Raw genomic sequence first — 18,075 nt, 5'->3', positions numbered from 1 at the left:
GTGAAGAGGGGTGAAGAGAGGGCTGAAGTCGAAACCTGCATGTGAATAGATATGATTACACAAAAACAAGTCTGTCATTGAGAGAAGGGGGAAGGTGTGAGGATAATTTCAGGATATTTTTTGTTTCTGATGTCTTTCTGCTGTGGGAGTTGAGAAACCTTTCTTTGAAAACACAGACGGAGAGATTAGAGTGGTCATGGCCGTTTGAGGTGAAATGAAAAACAGTGGGCTTGGAGAAATCTTTAATCCTCACAGCCCTAACATGTTCTCTGAAGCAGTCTTTGAGTCTCCTTCCTATTTCTCCAACATAGACAGCTGGGCATTTCCTGCAAGAGATACAGTAAATGAGGTTGCTGGAGGTACAAGAGGTCACCTGGGCTCCACAGCCAAAATTATGTGTTCTCTTACTCGTACCTTTGCAGCCTGTGCATGCTAAAACACCTACCCATCTGAACTACTGTTATAAGAATAAAAAGAGTCGTTAAATTATTGTCTTTTATTTATCCTTGTGGGAAAATGAGTCGCCATTTCTAAGGTTTATTGGTTGAACTGGCAAAAATGTATGTATTCTCCTTGTTCATGCAGACAAATGAACGGGATTATTTGCAGAATACCATATTTTGTCATTCCAGGCGACGAGCCTGGCCTCAGTCTTGAAGAAAGTCCTAGATATTGTGAGGTAGGTGTCTGGATATCAGCCTTCATCTGTCCCTCCCCTGCAGGTGATTAGTCTCTGTAGACGTGTCTGTAGGCGGAGGTGAGTCTAATGATTTTGAGAGTGCCGGTCTCTTGCCTAATCACTTTAGGAATTTGCAGTTGGAATGAGAACACTTGTTATTCAGATGATGAACAACGTAACTGCAGTGTTCAACAGGCATTCTGAGAGTTTGCCCTAGAAATCCCCTTCTGTGCAAGTTAAGTCTTGTCGAACAACAGGAAAAGATTGTTATAAAAACAATGGAGATTACAAGACAAACAATTTCAATTTTTCATTAATTTTAATGAGTGCATTTTTTTCCCCCATCACCATTTAACAAGAACAAGAAAGTATCTTGACTGGTTGACTGAACAGTTATTCCAAAAGTAAAGTACTCCCATTCCTTCACAAGACCCTAGAACAATTCTGTAAGCAGCATAAAACAGATATGCACATTTTTTTCATAAATAGAATTTGGAATTCAATCATTTTTGTGGTTATAGGAACAAGATTCATCGCTTAATTTGACATCTGCCTTTGGAAGATTTCAGGACCGAAGAAAAAAACTTTCTTTATAATTTTACAAGTTGAGATCTGCACTAGTAAATTCACAATACTGTGGACCTGAACATATCCCACATAATTTACTCTTTATGTACTGCAGACACTAACCACAAAGTTATGTGATATTTTGCTGTAGCTAGAGAGCTCGCCATGTTTTATCTTTTTGATAACATTTATAAAACACATTTAGTTTACAAAAATTGTCACTTCTTTTTTCAAACTTCTGGAACCAGAGATTTAACTCTGGCATTTCATTTCCAAAGACAATCAACATTCCTGGAAGGAACCTAATAAGGTTCAAACCAGGATGAACATAAAAGCAGCCCAAAACAATTTACAAAACATGAAAATCAAAGCGTATTATACTCCAGGCAGCATATAATATGGTATATATGAGCAGTAAACGAAAGAAGGTTTCAGTATTGCTAACATCATAGGCCAGGAGCCCAAGTACAGCAGCCCTGGGCAACTCAAGGGGAATTTTTGGCAACAACTTTGTGTATTCTGACAATGTATAGGGTCCAATCAGAAACATACAGAATTAGTTCCTCTAGAACATAAAATACAAAATATTTATAAAGTCTATGAAGAACGTTACAAATTATCGTAGCTGATTTGAAATCGATTCAGAGTCTGCTGAACAACAGAGGGGTTTGAGCACAGGAGTAAACTGATCAATCCAGGCCAGGACACTGACCCTCCTCTCTGACTGTTTGCCCCTGGACTTTGATAAGATAGACGAAGGCTGCAGCAGGGAGAGAGGAGAAACTCAGGACATTCACGCCCTCAGAACACGACATTTACAGTGCTGTAGGCCTTGATATCCTTGAAGAGGTTGCACTTAAAGTTGGCCACCAGCACCATCTTGCCCATTTTGAATGGCTCGAATGAGATCTGTGCTCTCATCACTGTTTTTGGACCGATATTGGCCACCCTGAAATGACAGACAAGCGCGAGTCAGCAGGGACAACTCTACCCACACACACATACAAGGCACAAAACAGAGTTCACTCGAAGTCAGATGAGTCAGGAGCCAACTGCCATGACATGACAGGTGTCAGTTCTAGTTCCCTGGAGCTAACAAGAGCACCTTTCACAATTCATTTTTAAGGTGAAGAGTCTTCACGGAAACTAAAACAACTGCAGGTAATGAGCCTGGAATGAACTGCGCCCTAGGGAGAAGTTGCATGCAAGACAATCTAGAGACAGGGTTTTTTCAGACAACACATTCAAATCTTTCAAAGAAATAGAAGAATTACTCAGATACGAACAGGCCACTCCACAAAAAGTGCAGGTGTGACCAAACATGTCTGAGATGCTGACAATATTCCAATTAACACCAAAATTGACAACTCTTCCTCCTAAAGAAGTTTCAAATATCAGGGGTGTCCAATCCTGGCTATGGGGACCCCCACATGTCTGCTGGTTCTGATTGCTGCTGAGCTCTTTACTTCAAGCAATGCTTGGCTGAACCAACCAGTTGCTTAGTTGGAACGTCTTCAAGTTTCTTTTCTTCTAACATTACTTATGAAATGCAATAAAGACCATTGAAACTCTTCTATGGCCTCCGGTTTCCATGGCCCATACTTCTAATATGGCTCCCAAAGGTCAGAGGATGTTGTATAACGTAATTGTGTTCTTCCAGAGTTACAGTTACTGTAACACACTTTCTCAGCTTTTATTTTCCAAATACCTGAGTGGATCCCAGTGTTGCAGAGACTGGAGGGGAGACAACCATGGGACTTGGGGACCCCCAGAGGTTGCTTTCCTCCCACTGGGTTGTTTTTTTTTGTTGACCTCTCCACTGTGTCTACATGATCCACTGCAGTTTTATTGTCAACTGCACTACAGACCTGTGGCGAAGTGTTGTGAAGGGAGGTAGAGGAAATAATAGAGGAAATAAATTGACCGATTGACCGATTGACCGCTTGGCCGCTTGGCCTTACCGTGACACACGGGGGCTTCTCAGCAGCCCAGGTCCTGTCAAGGTGAGTACACAGTCTGTGAGAGGCTCGTCCAGTGGGTTCTCCATCACCACCTCAGCCTCCATGTCGGCAAACAGGAAAGGCATTCCAAACACCTGGAAGGAAAAATGACACATGAACTTAATAAGCAGTCTTTCCTTTTCAGTTTTATATTTTTAATTTAGAAAGAAATTTGTGCTCTGTAAAGTCTGCACTACATTACAGTGTGAACAGTTTACACAGGGAGGAAGTTATACCCTGTAGCTGGACTGATGTGTTGAGTATTAGTTTGGCCACAAGTCAAGTTAACTAGATTCATTAACTAACATTAATTAGGTTCTCTAGAAATTTTAAAGGCATCCTTAGACAGGACAGGGTCATCATGAATGTCACCGTCTCTTTATAGACGGTGATTATTAGCATTTGATAAAACTTCAGTTGGTGGTAAATTGCTGTTTGATACAATATTTGTTAAAAATATTTGAACAGCTCAGTCTAAAGTGTTGCCATTAGTTCTGAGCACCAGTGGAGTCTGAGGAGCTAACTAAATGCCACACTGTTCAGTTCCTCATGGTACAATACAGAAGCAATTTGAGCTCGGAGGTGGGGGCAGAGTTTCTGAAAGGAGCTGTGGTTTCTGGGACTGACCAGTCTTGCCAAGACCCAGTGAAGACCCAGGACTAGGCCAGTAGCAGCTCCCTGGCTCATTGACTTACCTGCAGGCTGAGGGCTGGGCTCGACAGGATCACGTTCTTGGAGGTGTGGAACCCTTTGCTGCTCCAGGGTGGCTTGGTCAGGGCCTCCACCCTCATGGTCTTGCTCTCCAGCACGTGATCTTTGTACTTGGAGTAGGGGATCAGGATTGAAATCTTTACCTCTGCGAGAGCAAAGGCAGAAATCAAGTCAGCATCTCCCCTCCTCCTGCTGTTTCAGGGTCTTTTCATGCTAGTTAATGTTCACAGCTCCCAAAACAACTTCCAGGAGCTGGAACTTTGACATGTGGACTTGAAAGCACCACGAGTATGGACAGCGGTGGTGGAAATTCTCGGTTCTGAGAGAGAGAGACCGTTCTCAAAGACTTGAGCTTCGGGTCAGCTTTCTTTCCGAAAGAATATATGCACCACGCGTGAGGAATTTTCAGTACTTCATTATGCCAAATGCCTTTTAATTCCATGATGCTCTGAAGCTGAAACTATTTGAAATGACTCTTCATTTTTGTAAAGCCTGTGTGCAGTGATAGTTTAATTTAATTAATTTCTAGGAAGTTTAATGTTCTGCTACCCCAGTCTGATGTCTCACGCGCGCAACTAATGCCTTCTGTCAAGTTAAAAGTCAAGGTTAATTCCGTGCTGACAACTCAAATGAAAATCTATGTTATAATTAAGTTAAAGTTATGGGATGCCCTACCACACCCTCACTGCAAACGTTCCCTCGGAATATGGAGTTTATAACAGGACTGATCCTAATCTGGCTCACTTCCACTCGCCTCGTATATAAGTCTCGTGCCCAGGACTTCCCTTCACGCATCTCTATCTCTCCCAAACCTTCAACCCCCTCCCCCCCCATCTCCACTCCTGCAGCAGCTCCCTGGCTCATTCCTCGCAATAGTGAGGGGGGGGGCAGCCTCATTCTCTCAGATAGGCGGCCATTCCCTCAGCCAGGCGGGTCTTTTTACAACATAGTTCATCCCTCTGTCACATTCATTAGGATCTAACTGAACTACAGGACTGTGGAATATCGGATATAAGAAGTAGATTCCTGTTGAGTTGTGCATCACCAGACGGAACCCTACACCATGTGATCACCTTTCTGTGGCTGCACCTCCACGTCCCTGTTCTCGCTCCAGAAGTCCTCCGCACAAACCCCATTGTAGCACATGGAGTCGGCGTTGATGTTGACCGTCATCTTCCGGGTGACCGTGCTGTTGCTGTGCACGATCAGCCTGAGGCTGATGTCCTGCCCCCTGACGGGGGCGCTCTGCTCCTCGATCTTGAGAGTGATCTCCGGCTGCTCTGGGGCAGTGGGTGGTCGCACCCCTCCGGTGACATGGCCTTTACTCACTGCCAGTGTGTAGACCTCCCTCTCCTTGGCGCTGCCTGTATAGATATGCTGGCATTTCACACCTTTGCACATTCAATTACCCTTCTTAATAAATTTCTCCAGATAATGTAAGTCATTAAATTTAAGTTAACTTTAAAATAAAGTTAACTATTTAGGGATAGCAATGCATAGTAAGATCCTGTGTATCACCAGATCAAGCAAGCAGAATTGTCAGAGTGTGAATACTGACATTTAAAAATACTCTAGACTCAGAAGACTTAGATGTACCCCTTCATTAATTCATTACTGCTTTTCTTCAATATGTTTTTAGCTTGATACAGTATATTACTTTAATAGAAATTAGAACTTAACTTTAATCAAAACTGTTAAAGACTAGTAACGCCCACCACAGCGTCTGCATACTGTACCTTCTGGGTATTTGTAGCTGCTGGTGATGTCCATTCGTGCGTCACTGCCCACGGCCTTGGTGCTGATATTCTTGCCCACGGATTGAGTGTCAGTTCTCATTTTCGTCTTGGTTCCATCAGATTCCACGTACCAGACCACGATGTCTGCGTTGACCTCAGCGAACACGAAGGGCACGTCGTATTTGTGCTCTGTGTGCCCCTCCAGGATGGCCTTCACTGGGGCCGGACCGCAGCAGAACGCTCCTGGGACAAGGAGGAGACACCTGGGTCTTCAGCTGGACAGAACATTTCGTCTACAAGTCGTGCAACTACTGGCCGTTAGCTGTACCTTCACTCCTCTCCTGAGGCGTCGGGTCCAGAACCTGCCAGCCACCGAAGTCTCCCTGGAGATCAGGGCGGCGCATCCACGACTCCACCCAGACGTGGAAGTTCCTGCAGAACCACAGCAGTTAGATTACAAACCCTCTCTCTCTGGACATCGCTCCTTTCAGAGGCTGCGACACTCACCAGACAGACTCATTTTGCTTTTTGGCGTTGCCGCGGTACATATCGATGGTCAGGTTCCCATCCGAGTCGTGGGCAGAATCGAAGTTGCTGACCACTCGAGTTGGGATTCCCAAGCACCTCATCACTGTGATGGAGAGAGAAGAAGCCACACTGAAGAAGACAGGGGTGTGGCAAACAGATCTTGAAGCTTTGTTCAAGTTTAAGCAAGATGTTTGTAGTCCAGGATAACTCAGATTAGCAGGAGTCGCACAGTTTATAAATCAGTGTGACACACTATGGACCGTAGTGTGTCTACGGTCCATAGTGATTTGCATGTCTTTATGCCTGCGTGAGGTCTGCAGCGCTCAGACGAGCCCTCAGGGCAGCAGGTCACCTGTGCACATGACGGCAGCGAAGACCCAGCACTGGCCGTACTTCACCGGCTGCCCTCCGGACTTGTGCCACTTCCTCAGGATCGACACGCTGTCACTCCAGCTCATGGGGGAAACCCCACCTTCAAAGTTATCGGTCCACCTGCCCATCAGCACCCCATTGTCATCGTTGCTGTTGACCTGGGACAAAGCAACGCGAGAGCTTAGGAAAAGCCAGCAAGAAGAATTAACACTGGAGACCTGCAATCAGTTTCTTGGACTCGCTGGCAATGCAACATGACTTATTCAGTAATGCCGAGCTGAAGCTGTGCTAAACATGGGTTCAACCTGAAATAACGAGGGCAGCAAAACCAATAGCTGCATTAGCTATTGAGAGGGTGAGCAAGGTACAGAAGGCCAAAGTCACTCATGATGCACTCCTGTCTCTCATCCTCCTTGGGCAGGTAGATTTCTACCAGATCTGCATACTCTAATTGCTTGGTTCTTGTGCTTCAGAAGGCCTGGGGTGAATACCTGTGCACATGGTGTTCATAAACATGTCAGTGTTATTGCCTTATACTTTAGGCAGACAGGGAAGGGTTAAAGCTCAAGAACCATGCGAGGCTGCACACACACCATGGCACTGACGATCCTGCCGACGTAGGTGGGGTTGCAGCGCGCAGAGCAGTCCTCCCCAGGGTCTCTCTTGAATTTGGGACTGGCATTCAGCATCCACAGACAGATCTCCATGACGTCCTCCTCAAACTAAAGAGACACTCCTCGTTAACCCAGGGCAGAGCAGCAATGAGGCAACAAGAGATGCAGAAGAAAGGCCGGTACGGGGGGGGGGGTCTATAGACACGGCCAGATGCAAACACAGCCCCCACCCCCACACACTGTTCCCATGGGCACCAGTGAACAGAGCTCTGCCTCATCACAACACCTCCTGGCCCCACTCATCCCAGAACTCTGCTGGGGCTCAGCAGGTATCGGATATACCTCCGAGGTGCAATTCTAGAGGTGTGCCTGGGAATTACCGTGAAGAGCATTTGTTTACCTGCCCAAAGTTCCAGGGTAGGCCTTCAATGTTGTCATATGATCCCCGGTACAGAAGGCCAAAGTCGCTCATGACGTACTCCTGTCTCTCATCCTCCTTGGGCAGGTAGACCCAGTCCTCTGGAAAAGGAGGATACAGCAGTGTGAGGGGGTGTGAGGAGGGAGACACAGCAGTGTGAGGGAGTGTGAGGAGGAGACACAGCAGTGTGAGGGAGTGTGAGGAGGAGACACAGCAGTGTGAGGAGAAAGAGGAGACACAGCAGTGTGAGGGAGTGTGAGGAGGGAGACACAGCAGTGTGAGGGGGTGTGAGGAGGGAGACACAGCAGTGTGAGGGAGTGTGAGGAGGAGACACAGCAGTGTGAGGAGGAAGAGGAGACACAGCAGTGTGAGGGGGTGTGAGGAGGGAGACACAGCAGTGTGAGGGAGTGTGAGGAGGGAGACACAGCAGTGTGAGGAGGAAGAGGAGACACAGCAGTGTGAGGGGGTGTGAGGAGGGAGACACAGCAGTGTGAGGGAGTGTGAGGAGGGAGACACAGCAGTGTGAGGAGGGAGACACAGCAGTGTGAGGGGGTGTGAGGAGGGAGACACAGCAGTGTGAGGGAGTGTGAGGAGGGAGACACAGCAGTGTGAGGGGGTGTGAGGAGGGAGACACAGCAGTGTGAGGAGGAAGAGGAGACACAGCAGTGTGAGGGAGTGTGAGGAGGGAGACACAGCAGTGTGAGGGGGTGTGAGGAGGGAGACACAGCAGTGTGAGGGGGTGTGAGGAGGGAGACACAGCAGTGTGAGGGAGTGTGAGGAGGAGACACAGCAGTGTGAGGGGGAAGAGGAGACACAGCAGTGTGAGGAGGAAGAGGAGACACAGCAGTGTGAGGGTGGAGGAGACAGCAGTGTGAACAACTGCACTAGCTTCCACTCCAAGATTTACCACAGGCAACAGGTCAATTCACACATTAAATGGCAGCATTAACTTCAGCCTCTAGCTTTAAAATCAGTAAAATAATAAAAGAGTCTAATCGCTAATACACTATCATAAGCCATAGACCATATGTAACCGTGCAAGTTATTTTCTATGCCTTTAGAAGTTCAATGTATTTATTGAGTGCAAGAAGCACACACCAATTTTCAGTTGGTTTCTGCTCCTGTGCAAAACATCAGTTTTCTTTTGCCTACCAAAATGCAGCTCTAAATGCAAAACAAAGGATATTATCCATTCCTCAATTTCTACTTTGAAGGTTTGAAAACCTGAAGGAGAGATGGAAAGATCATTTTTTTTCCTGCTTAACTCATTTTGTGGCATTGACACACCTGTGTCAAAGAGAAAGGAAAGTCTAACTAAGATTAGGGGGCGCTGTAGCACCACTCTCTCTCACTCTCTCAGAGTCTCACCTGAGCACCAGGGGTTAAACAGCACAATGAGGTTCCCTATGTTGTGGTTCTGGACAGGGGTGGTGCCAGTCTGTAAGGACAGGGAGTATTTTCCAATACTGGCATCAGGAGGGCTGGTGATCTTCAGGGTCACAGTGTTCTGAGATGTCTTCTGGATGGTGGCGCCCCACGACTTACTCTTCACCACGCTGGGCACCCCGAACGCTGACCTCGTCCCTGCAGAGTCAGAGGCCTTGGGGCCTGGAACACAGAGACACTGGATTAGAGCCGCCCACTGCTGTGGACTTCAAATACTGTTTGCATGGGCCTGGCAGACACTGTGAAACCAGTGGGTGCTAAATCTCTCACACCGAGCTGGGTGATCAATGTTGTTACATGAGTGTTGCCGATGCCTGATAATTATGTGTTGGAGCTGCTGTATGACCTGAGTATTTTTAATTTTAGAATGACATATAGGGACCTGAATGTGCTGAAGCAGTGTAATGCACACAGACACAAGAATACAGTAAGGTGGGTGACTGGTGTTTGTTTATTTGGGAGTCTTAAGCCACTTCATATTAACACGCCTAATTTACTTACTGAAGCCGATTACGTTTACAAATCGATCCATCTCCACACAGCTACACAGCACTAGCTTTTCACCCTTCTGGACGCTACATGGGCAGTGTATGCCATGACAAGAGGTATGCTTTTCCATGTCAAGCATGACCGATTTGTTTTTTTTTTGCCTGGGTGCTCTTCAGCAGAAGAGTAGGTAAAAACATTAAGGGACTCGGTGTTGTCCAGCTGCTGGGATATAGGTAGCAGCGCTCGTACCTGTTTCCACAGTGAGCTGCAGGGTGTCCGCCCCCTGCCGAAATTCCCTGTTAAAGGACACGGAGAGGAGGAAGTCCTGCCCTCGTCTCACTATGAGCCTGTCCTTGGAGAACCTGTTGGTGTGGTGAGCGCTGTTGTTCACATCGCAGTGGAAGTCCTTCTCAGTCACAGCTGCGGGGAAAAACCGGGAGCCCAGAGGGAATAAAACAGCTAGAGTCTTAGTGTCACGCTTGATGGACAAGCTGGGGTCTGCGAAAAGACAATTTCCTAATACAAGAAATTGTATATGGCCAATAAAGTGATATCTTTTATCTCTAGACCTGGGCTCAGCTCTCTAGACCTGGGCTCAGGCAGGAGACCTGGTGTCCCGTGGCACATTGCCAGCGTCCTGTCTCAACCCCGCAGGCTCATGTGTCCCTATGTGCTGCGTTAGCCAGCCTGCACCCTGTGCCTTCCAACACCCAGCAAGACCTCAAGACTTCCAGCCACCTCCAGACCTAATCAGCCCATTGCACTGGCTGCTACAGCATCAGGTAACGACGTTTAAACTGTCGGTAACGAAACTGTCTTGCAATGGTTTCAATCCAATATTTCATTGATGACTCACCCAGAGCCATGGTGCACAAGCTCGTAGTCTTTCTAGTCTTCCTCCAGAGTTGACCTCAACAATCAGCTGTTTCGTTCAGCAGCAAGATGCTTCTCTGAGTGTGTGCGGTCCTATTTATATATGGGGCTGGGATGTCAGCAACCAAGAAAGGCTATTGTGAAACTTGTTTTTTTTAACACTTAGAAAGGGCTAATGTATGCCTCTTCACTTTCAGTCCGATGAAGAAGATATGCTGGTGTTGTGCTAATCGTGTAGTATGAAGCAGACTGTGATGGGTTGGGGTGTGTCAAGGAAATTTTAAGATCAACTAAAAAACACACCCCAGTGACCCACATAAGAAAAAATAAAAGTTAAATAATGAAGGGGCAATTGTTTCAGCAACATTTTATGCTGGAGTTCTTCCTCTGCAGGTGAAAGACTTGTGATGCCTCTTTCGTCTGTTCCCCAAACTTGGGCTTCTCTTTAAATGACTGCTAAGGAGGTCTTCCCTGGCTGCAGGAGGCTGTGGCCGAGCTGTGACTCAGCCCTGCTGGGGTGCTGGAGACAGGTGTTCTAGCTCAGCACCCCACTGTCCTCATGTTCAGAGAAAGTCAGAAATGCTGCTGGTCTGCTAAAGCTCCCTGCTGGCCAGGTCCAGAGTCCTTTCATTTTTGGTAATGTACCCAAATATAATAACTATAAACTATAGTATAAACACTATAAAATTCAAAATAACCATTCCCCATGGCAGACTCAGCCTCCCCCCTCCCCCTCGGGGTGCTATCTCTGTTTCCCCGCGGGCCAGGCGCGGTGCTGTAGATGGGGCCGGCGCGGGCTTTGGTGCGACTTGCCTGCCGAAGAGGATGATAGCCTAGCTCTGAGGAAGAGCTTGTTAAAAGACCCCGAAAAGACCCGACGTTTCAGCTGTTGAGTCTTCAGATGTGAAGACGAGAGAGGAACGTTACAGGGACATATGGCAGAGGAGAACAATAAACAATGAACAGAGAATGTTCCTCTATTTTTGAGTTGACAGATAAAACTGTGTCATTTTCATGCAACATGAAATTTCATCACAAGTTGCATGATTTCCCCGCAGGGGATTCAGAAGAAATGGTCAAAGACACTTTCCAAACAGCAGAGCCTCTGAGCCATGACCCCTGGGGTGAGATTGTGGCTTAGATAGGACAGAGCAGAAAACTGAGAACTAAGTTTCCTTCCAAGAGGGAAAGAAGAAAGCCTATGAGGTCTTGAGGCCTGGGGCCGTGCAGCTGTGGCGCAGGTGGGACTGTCTCGGGAACGAGTGGATCCTGTGGAGGGGCGGGAGAGAGGGGGGTGGTGGAGGATTATTGTGTTGGATGGTGTAACAGCTCCTTCCCTTCCACTTAATGTGTTGAAATCCAAAACCATGATCATTGATTATAGAAAAGCCACCACCTGCTGCAAAACCAGCAGTCACTGCAGGAGCAAGAATACGAATTGTTCACTGCTAGAAATATCCATATTAATTTGTAATAACAGTTACGAATATTGTTGATTACAAGCTTACATTTGAGAAAAACACAGACGTAAGAAGAGCCAGAGACTGTTCTTCCTAAGAAAACTGTTCCTTTAATGTGTGGGTGTGGTACAATGACGACTTTATTCTACAGAAAGTTGAACCTGTCCTGACATTCACTGCAGTAGCCTACACAACTAAAACACAGGATAGTGAAGACAGCCAGCAAACTTACTGTGTACAAGTGATAAAGTTAATTAGGTCGTTTTTTCTGTCTTTCTTTGCAGCTGTATTGGAAGTGAGTTACTTTCAAGTTTCCCTTTTTGAATTGTGCTCCAGATTGTAAGAAGGTTTGTAATTAAATGCTGTAGATCATTTGCTCTGTTTTACTTTTGTTTTCATTTACGCAAATTGATACTTTTGCATTATTATTTGTAACAGGAAATTTAAAACTGACACATTAGCATTCTGGTTACCTTGAAGTGGAACCTTTGTTGACAACAAATCAACCAGTATGATTCAGGGTATTTGTCCTGTTTCACATGGGCTGCCACCGATGCCCCAGTGATTCCCTGCTGCTCCTGATGCAGCCTCAGTCCTGCCAGGAACTCCTTCTGACAACTGGAGATTGTTATAAACCTGCAATGTTTATTTTTGATTCTTGACAAGACAGTGAAATAATTTTAGAGTAGTATAGAGAACCAACTGTACAAAGATGTGGGGAAGTGGAATGTGTTGCTCGTCATGCTACTCCTCCCTGCAAAATGCTACAGCTGTCATATGGTGTAGATTGTTTTAGTAAAGAGCTTTGCAGAAAAGGGTATGTGAGATAACCAGTAGGTGACAAAACATCTCCAGCGCTCTTAGTGTGTTGAAGCTCAGCGTGTAGAATCAGGTTGGTCCAATCGAGACCTGTGTGAGCAGTGCGGACTGAACTGAAGCTGCAGTGTCCCTCTCTCGGGCTCAACTGACTTCAGGATAGTGTCGTATCAGTTCTGGGGTCTCAGCTGCTCTGTGCATGTTTTGGGCAGCTGTGGGTCTTTCCCTGTCCGTCCCTGTGGTTGCAGGAGCTCTGTTGCCCTCAAGGTATGTTAAACTGTCAGAGCTCACAGGATGTATCTCTACATTGTAAATGACCTTAGGTGTTAATGTCATCTTCAACTGTAGTGTGTGTGCCTCTGAGAGTGCAGTCACTGCTGTCTCTGCGCTGTGTGTGTCTGAAAGGCCACTGGGCTGTGTGCTCTGGGCTGTGTGTGTCTGAAAGGCCACTGGGCTGTGTGCTCTGAGCTCTGTGTGTCTGACAGGCCACTGGACTGTGTGCTCTGGGCTGTGTGTGTCTGACAGGCCACTGGACTGTGTGCTCTGGGCTGTGTGTGTCTGACAGGCCACTGGGCTGTGTGCTCTGGGCTGTGTGTGTCTGACAGGCCACTGGGCTGTGTGCTCTGGGCTGTGTGTGTCTGACAGGCCACTGGGCTGTGTGCTCTGCGCTGTGTGTGTCTGACAGGCCACTGGGCTGTTGTCTCTGGGCTGTGTATGTCTGACAGGCCCTGGGCTGTTGTCTCTGGGCTGTGTATGTCTGATAGGCCCTGGGCTGTTGTCTCTGGGCTGTGTATGTCTGACAGGCCCTGGGCTGTGTGCTCTGGGCTGTGTGTGTCTGACAGGCCACTGGGCTGTTGTCTCTGGGCTGTGTATGTCTGACAGGCCCTGGGCTGTGTGCTCTGGGCTGTGTGTGTCTGACAGGCCACTGGGCTGTGTGCTCTGCTCAAGCAGCTGCAGTAATGGCTTTTCCCTTGGCCCTGGAGAGGGCTGCGCTCCGAGGGGCCCCCAGCCCAGTGCCCTGGAACTCTCCCTTCTTCAGCAGGCTGGCCATGTAGACCTGGGCCTGGGGGCCACGCCGCCATGGCTTCAACTGCGAGTCAAAGCGCTGGTGGGCAAACAGCTGTTCTTCATCCAGATGTGACCTGATGTGCACCCCAGCTGCTCGCTGCTGCCACTGGAATAGGCAGAGCTGGCGCACGCTCCTCTTCTGCCCCAGCAGAGTGGCCAGGCCCAGGGGCGTTAAGCCCTGGCTGTCGGGCTGGCTTGCTGGTGCCCCCCAGCTCAGAAGCAGTTCCACACACTGGGGGTGCCCCTGGCCTGCGGCCACATGCAGAGCCCCCCTCCCCTGCTGTGTCTGCATCTTCACATTGGCTCCTGCATGGCACACAGACAGAGACAAAGACAGAGTGACACGAGTTAGAGTCTGTTCTTCACCTGCATCTGCAATTCCTTGCATGACTGCTGCACAGGACTTGCATCATAGTTGCATTTACATGATTCCAAGAAAGAAAGAGGGGGGTGATGGAGGATTATTGTGTTGATGGTGTAACAGCTCCTTCCCTTCCACTTAATGTGTTGAAATCCAAAACCATGATCACTGATTATAGAAAAGCCACCAATTGCTGCAAAACCAGCAGTCACTGCAGGAGCAAGAATACGAATTGTTCACTGCTAGAAATATCCATATTAATTTGTAATAACAGTTGCTGATTACAAGCTTACATTTGAGAAAAACACAGACGTAAGAAGAGCCAACAGAGACTGTTCTTCCTAAGAAAACTGTTCCTTTAATGTGTGGGTGTGGTACAATGACGACTTTATTCTACAGAAAGTTGAACCTGTCCTGACATTCACTGCAGTAGCCTGGATTAGGAACCTTAATACACACAATTAAAACACTGAGCAGGATAGTGAAGGCTCATGTTCAACCCAGATTCATGTGCCACAGAACCAAGTTGTCCCCTGTTTCAACAGCTATTAAGCTGCTTAACTTGTTCAATTGATGGAATGTTTTACTTTATAAATTTCGATTTTCTTCCTCATCACACAGGTGTGCCTCTTATTTGCTCACGGGTCCCCGCTGTGTGAAATGTATCGTGTCGCGCCTCTTACCTGCCTGCAAAGCAAACCCCCTCTGCGGCAGCGACGGCTCTTACCGTTCTGCAGCAGGAAGCGGACGGCTGGCAGGTGCCCGCGGTGCGCGCTGATGAACAGTGCGGAGAAGGCGCGGCGAGCCTGCCACGCTGTCATCTCGGGGGCAGCCCCACAGTCCCGGGACGCACACAGACTGCTCCCCCTTGGCAAGAGAGACTGGAGCTGCCACACACATACACACACACACACAGAACCAGCTTGATCCTCAGGACGCGGAGAAGCAGCAGCTCTCTGGAACCGCGGATCTGGAGTTTTCCAGGATCCGGTTATTTTATCATTGTGAAATCATCCACTTACTGCATTACGCCAGCAAAACGATTACTACTAAACACTACACTTCCTGGCTTTTCTAAGCATTTGGCAGGTGCTTTGCATGCTAAAAGAGCAGTTACAGCCACCATGCCAAAGATTTATTCAAACCAACAAGTTTTGTGAAGAGGCAATATACCCAGTGAATTAACAATGTGTGAAAGGAGCATTGAAACCGACAGTATCAGCAATGCAATGAACGCTATTCAGAACAAGTCTACTTCCAGGAAACAGATCTGTTCTGATGCAGCTGAAAACAAGGTTTAAAATCCAATAAGCATTAAACAGCTAATACACAGAAACTAAGGGGATGTGTATTTAATGCTGATAACAGGAGGCACTTATTTACACAAAGGGTTGTGGGAGCCTGGAACAAGCTACACAGCTGATGTTGAAGCTGATACCTTGGCTGATTTCAATAAACTGCAATTACCTACTTTAAAGTGCGCCCTAAATTGTAAGGCTGTTTTGTAATTAAATGTTAAACATCGGAGCTACAGATTGGTCAATTTCACCAGGTCTGGTGCCCCAGTCAAATCGAGCATCGTCGTGGAAGGCGTCTCTTGTCCACGGGGGGCACCAAAGTACACTGCTCTCTTCCTGACAAGGGCCCCCCGACACCCCCGGGTGGGGATCTGAGGAAACGGGAGCCAATTCGAGGAGGAGCGATGAGGGCTGGTGATATCAGCGGAAGGAGTGACCCTACGGCATTCTAACTATGCGCTCCTCCTTGGCTCGGCTCTGACACGCCCCCTCATGCGAGATAATACTCCGCTGACTAGTTTTTGGCTGGTAATGTTTAGGACCTACATGTCTTAAGCCATCTCATACTAACACTTGTTTAATGCTGTTAACAGAAGCATATCATCTCTCATAAAACACTGCCTGCTTTTCAAAATGCCCATAATCGCTTTGCATTCATGTTTTGATCAGTTTACCAAGCAATTATAGACGTAAAGGGGCGCATAGTCCCTGATCTACAGTGTCTGCTTCTCGTGTCATTGTGTGTGAAGTGCCTTTAAAAAAAAAAAGCGCAGTCTTCAGGTGCAACATCCATATTTATATTCAGCAGCAACACATTCAAACTAGGTGGTTGTTGTTGTTTTGTGTTCAGGGCTTTGGACTTGGTCTGGCTTGAAAGTGCCCGGGTCAGAGAAGAGCTCTGCAGAAACACGGGTCCTGGGGGTGGACGCGCCTGCTCCCCGACGGCACGAATTACCCTCGGAACGTCTCCAGCTGCAGCAGCCCGCACCAGCTCCGCCCAGCCGCCCTGGCGCCACACCGTCAGGGTGACCGTGCCGCCCGGGACCACGTCGTTGAACCTGAGGGTGGACTCGTCCGGCATGTCGCCTGTCGGGGGAGGGACAGCCCTTAGTCACTCCGGGTGGTAACACCTTGTGTGACTCGAGCTGCAGTCGGACCGCGACAGAGCGACAGCACTGTAACTGCGACTGCAGCGGTTTCCTGGAAAAAGCGATCTTGTCCGGGGTCCTGTGCCTTTGCTCGTGTGCATGGGCTTACAGTCGCCGGCCGTCTTTGGTGCAGACTTGACGGATTTTCACGTTTAGATGTACCAAACGCATATCCCCCTCGTGAGGAGTGAAGTGTACTGCGCTCTTACATACACGAGCTGTATTTAAACGGCCAGCCTCGCAGCGCTGCACGGACGGACATCAGGAGGCGGATGGACTGAGCCCCAGCGCTCGTCCACACCTGGTGTCCTATCTGTTGCCCGCTTGCGACCTTTGAAGAAACGGAGCGCCGTGGTCGACTGTCCCGCCCCGTCTCTTATTAGCAAACCATGCTATTTAAATTCTGTTTCCAAACCCACCCACCGATGACACGTACTGGTGCACTAATCTGTGCACTTGTCACTAGCCACAGTGCTTCCTAATTACGTGCTTTTGTCCACGAGAGGCCGGGTGAGGCGGCGAGGAGCGCGCAGGATACGTGAAAACGCATTACAATGCATAACATCATCATCATTATATATAAATATATTTTAAAGTAATATTCATGGCATGTGTCGAGTGTCGATTATCGCCCCCCCTCTTTTCAAAAAAACAAAATATGGACAGCCTAGAATAACTGTATTGTAATAGTACATCATCTTTAAAGAGGACCCCATGCATAGGAGAAGTTTTCTCAGTTGACTTATTCGTGAGACCCTACCTTCGTCCAGGTAGGACAGCCGCTGGAATTCCGTGGGGATTCCTGCCACGAGCTCCAGTGCCGTCTTCAGCTCCTTGACCCGGGTGCCGGCCCGACACTCCGCCACGCTGTACAGCTCCCCTGTCTCCCGCAGCCGGACCCGCAGGCCGAACGGGCCGCCGGCGTGCGAGTCCTTGTCCGGCGTCACGACCGCCGCCGCCGCCTTCGCTGCCCGGCGGGAGTCCCGTCTCGGCGCGGGCTGGCTGGGAGCCGCCATGGCCGTGTGCGGTCCCAAAACAGAGCCAATCCACAAACGCCACTTCGTTATTTGCCCGGCGCTAGCTCCTGCTGCACCTGCAACGCTCGGGGAAGGGGGGGACCGCTGCGGAACCACCCGGTCCGTGTGGCCTGCTGGCCCGTGTTGTGTTTGGGAACACCAAGGTAACGGGGCTTTCGTGTGGTGCGGTTTTCACCAGCGGCGCTCGGGGCTTCACAGAGGCCATTCGGCTGAGTGTGACGTAACCCCCACAGCGAGTCTTGACCGGGCGCTCTGCCCCGTTGGACCCCGCCGCGGTGCTAATTAACAAAGCAGCTCTTACCCCTGCGGCACAGGCGGGGTGTATCAGGTCGTCGTGTCCGAGGCTGAAATTATTTTGTTGTTCGTCCGGCACCGCGCGCAAGAAATGCTGCATTACTTTAATTAGACACTTCAGGGGTGGTCCTTTACTGTCCTGTACAGTTGCTTCTCCTAA

General features: G+C 48.4%; 2 protein-coding genes across 2 annotated transcripts; both read right to left on the bottom strand.

Moving 5' to 3' along the window:
• Positions 1-979: 979 nt before the first annotated feature.
• LOC148648394 (protein-glutamine gamma-glutamyltransferase 5-like) lies at positions 980-10,526 on the bottom strand. The gene is made up of 13 exons (XM_088607772.1): positions 10,417-10,526; positions 9,810-9,980; positions 8,994-9,233; positions 7,608-7,726; positions 7,187-7,315; positions 6,574-6,751; positions 6,201-6,324; positions 6,022-6,125; positions 5,694-5,936; positions 5,031-5,321; positions 3,942-4,102; positions 3,208-3,341; positions 980-2,195 (listed from the first exon to the last, which is right to left on the bottom strand). Exons 1-13 carry the CDS (start codon positions 10,424-10,426, stop codon positions 2,048-2,050), a joined length of 2,052 nt encoding a protein of 683 aa, XP_088463898.1. The 5' UTR covers positions 10,427-10,526; the 3' UTR covers positions 980-2,047.
• A 1,454-nt stretch (positions 10,527-11,980) lies between these two features.
• On the bottom strand, positions 11,981-17,833 carry LOC148648393 (uncharacterized). The gene is made up of 4 exons (XM_088607773.1): positions 17,345-17,833; positions 16,392-16,522; positions 14,866-15,025; positions 11,981-14,083 (listed from the first exon to the last, which is right to left on the bottom strand). Exons 1-4 carry the CDS (start codon positions 17,598-17,600, stop codon positions 13,653-13,655), a joined length of 978 nt encoding a protein of 325 aa, XP_088463899.1. The 5' UTR covers positions 17,601-17,833; the 3' UTR covers positions 11,981-13,652.
• Positions 17,834-18,075: the final 242 nt, after the last annotated feature.

This window comes from Lepisosteus platostomus, chromosome 15 (assembly GCF_059453375.1).
Source record: "Lepisosteus platostomus isolate fLepPlt1 chromosome 15, fLepPlt1.hap1, whole genome shotgun sequence".
NCBI lineage: Eukaryota > Metazoa > Chordata > Actinopteri > Semionotiformes > Lepisosteidae > Lepisosteus > Lepisosteus platostomus.
The sequence above is the reverse complement of the archived record's forward strand: the minus strand, read 5'-3'. Positions and strand labels throughout refer to the sequence as shown.

Coding starts and splice junctions, on each gene's coding strand:
- LOC148648394 (XM_088607772.1), bottom strand. Junction 5,937..6,021: donor GCCTCAGGAGAGGAGTGAAG/GTACAGCTAACG, acceptor TCCTTGTCCCAG/GAGCGTTCTGCTGCGGTCCG. Junction 4,103..5,030: donor GGAGGTGCAGCCACAGAAAG/GTGATCACATGG, acceptor TTGCTCTCGCAG/AGGTAAAGATTTCAATCCTG.
- LOC148648393 (XM_088607773.1), bottom strand. CDS start 17,600: ATGGCGGCTCCCAGCCAGCCCGCGCCGAGACGGGACTCCCGCCGGGCA. Junction 16,523..17,344: donor GCTGTCCTACCTGGACGAAG/GTAGGGTCTCAC, acceptor CTCCCCCGACAG/GCGACATGCCGGACGAGTCC. Junction 14,084..14,865: donor CCGCTTCCTGCTGCAGAACG/GTAAGAGCCGTC, acceptor TGTGCCATGCAG/GAGCCAATGTGAAGATGCAG.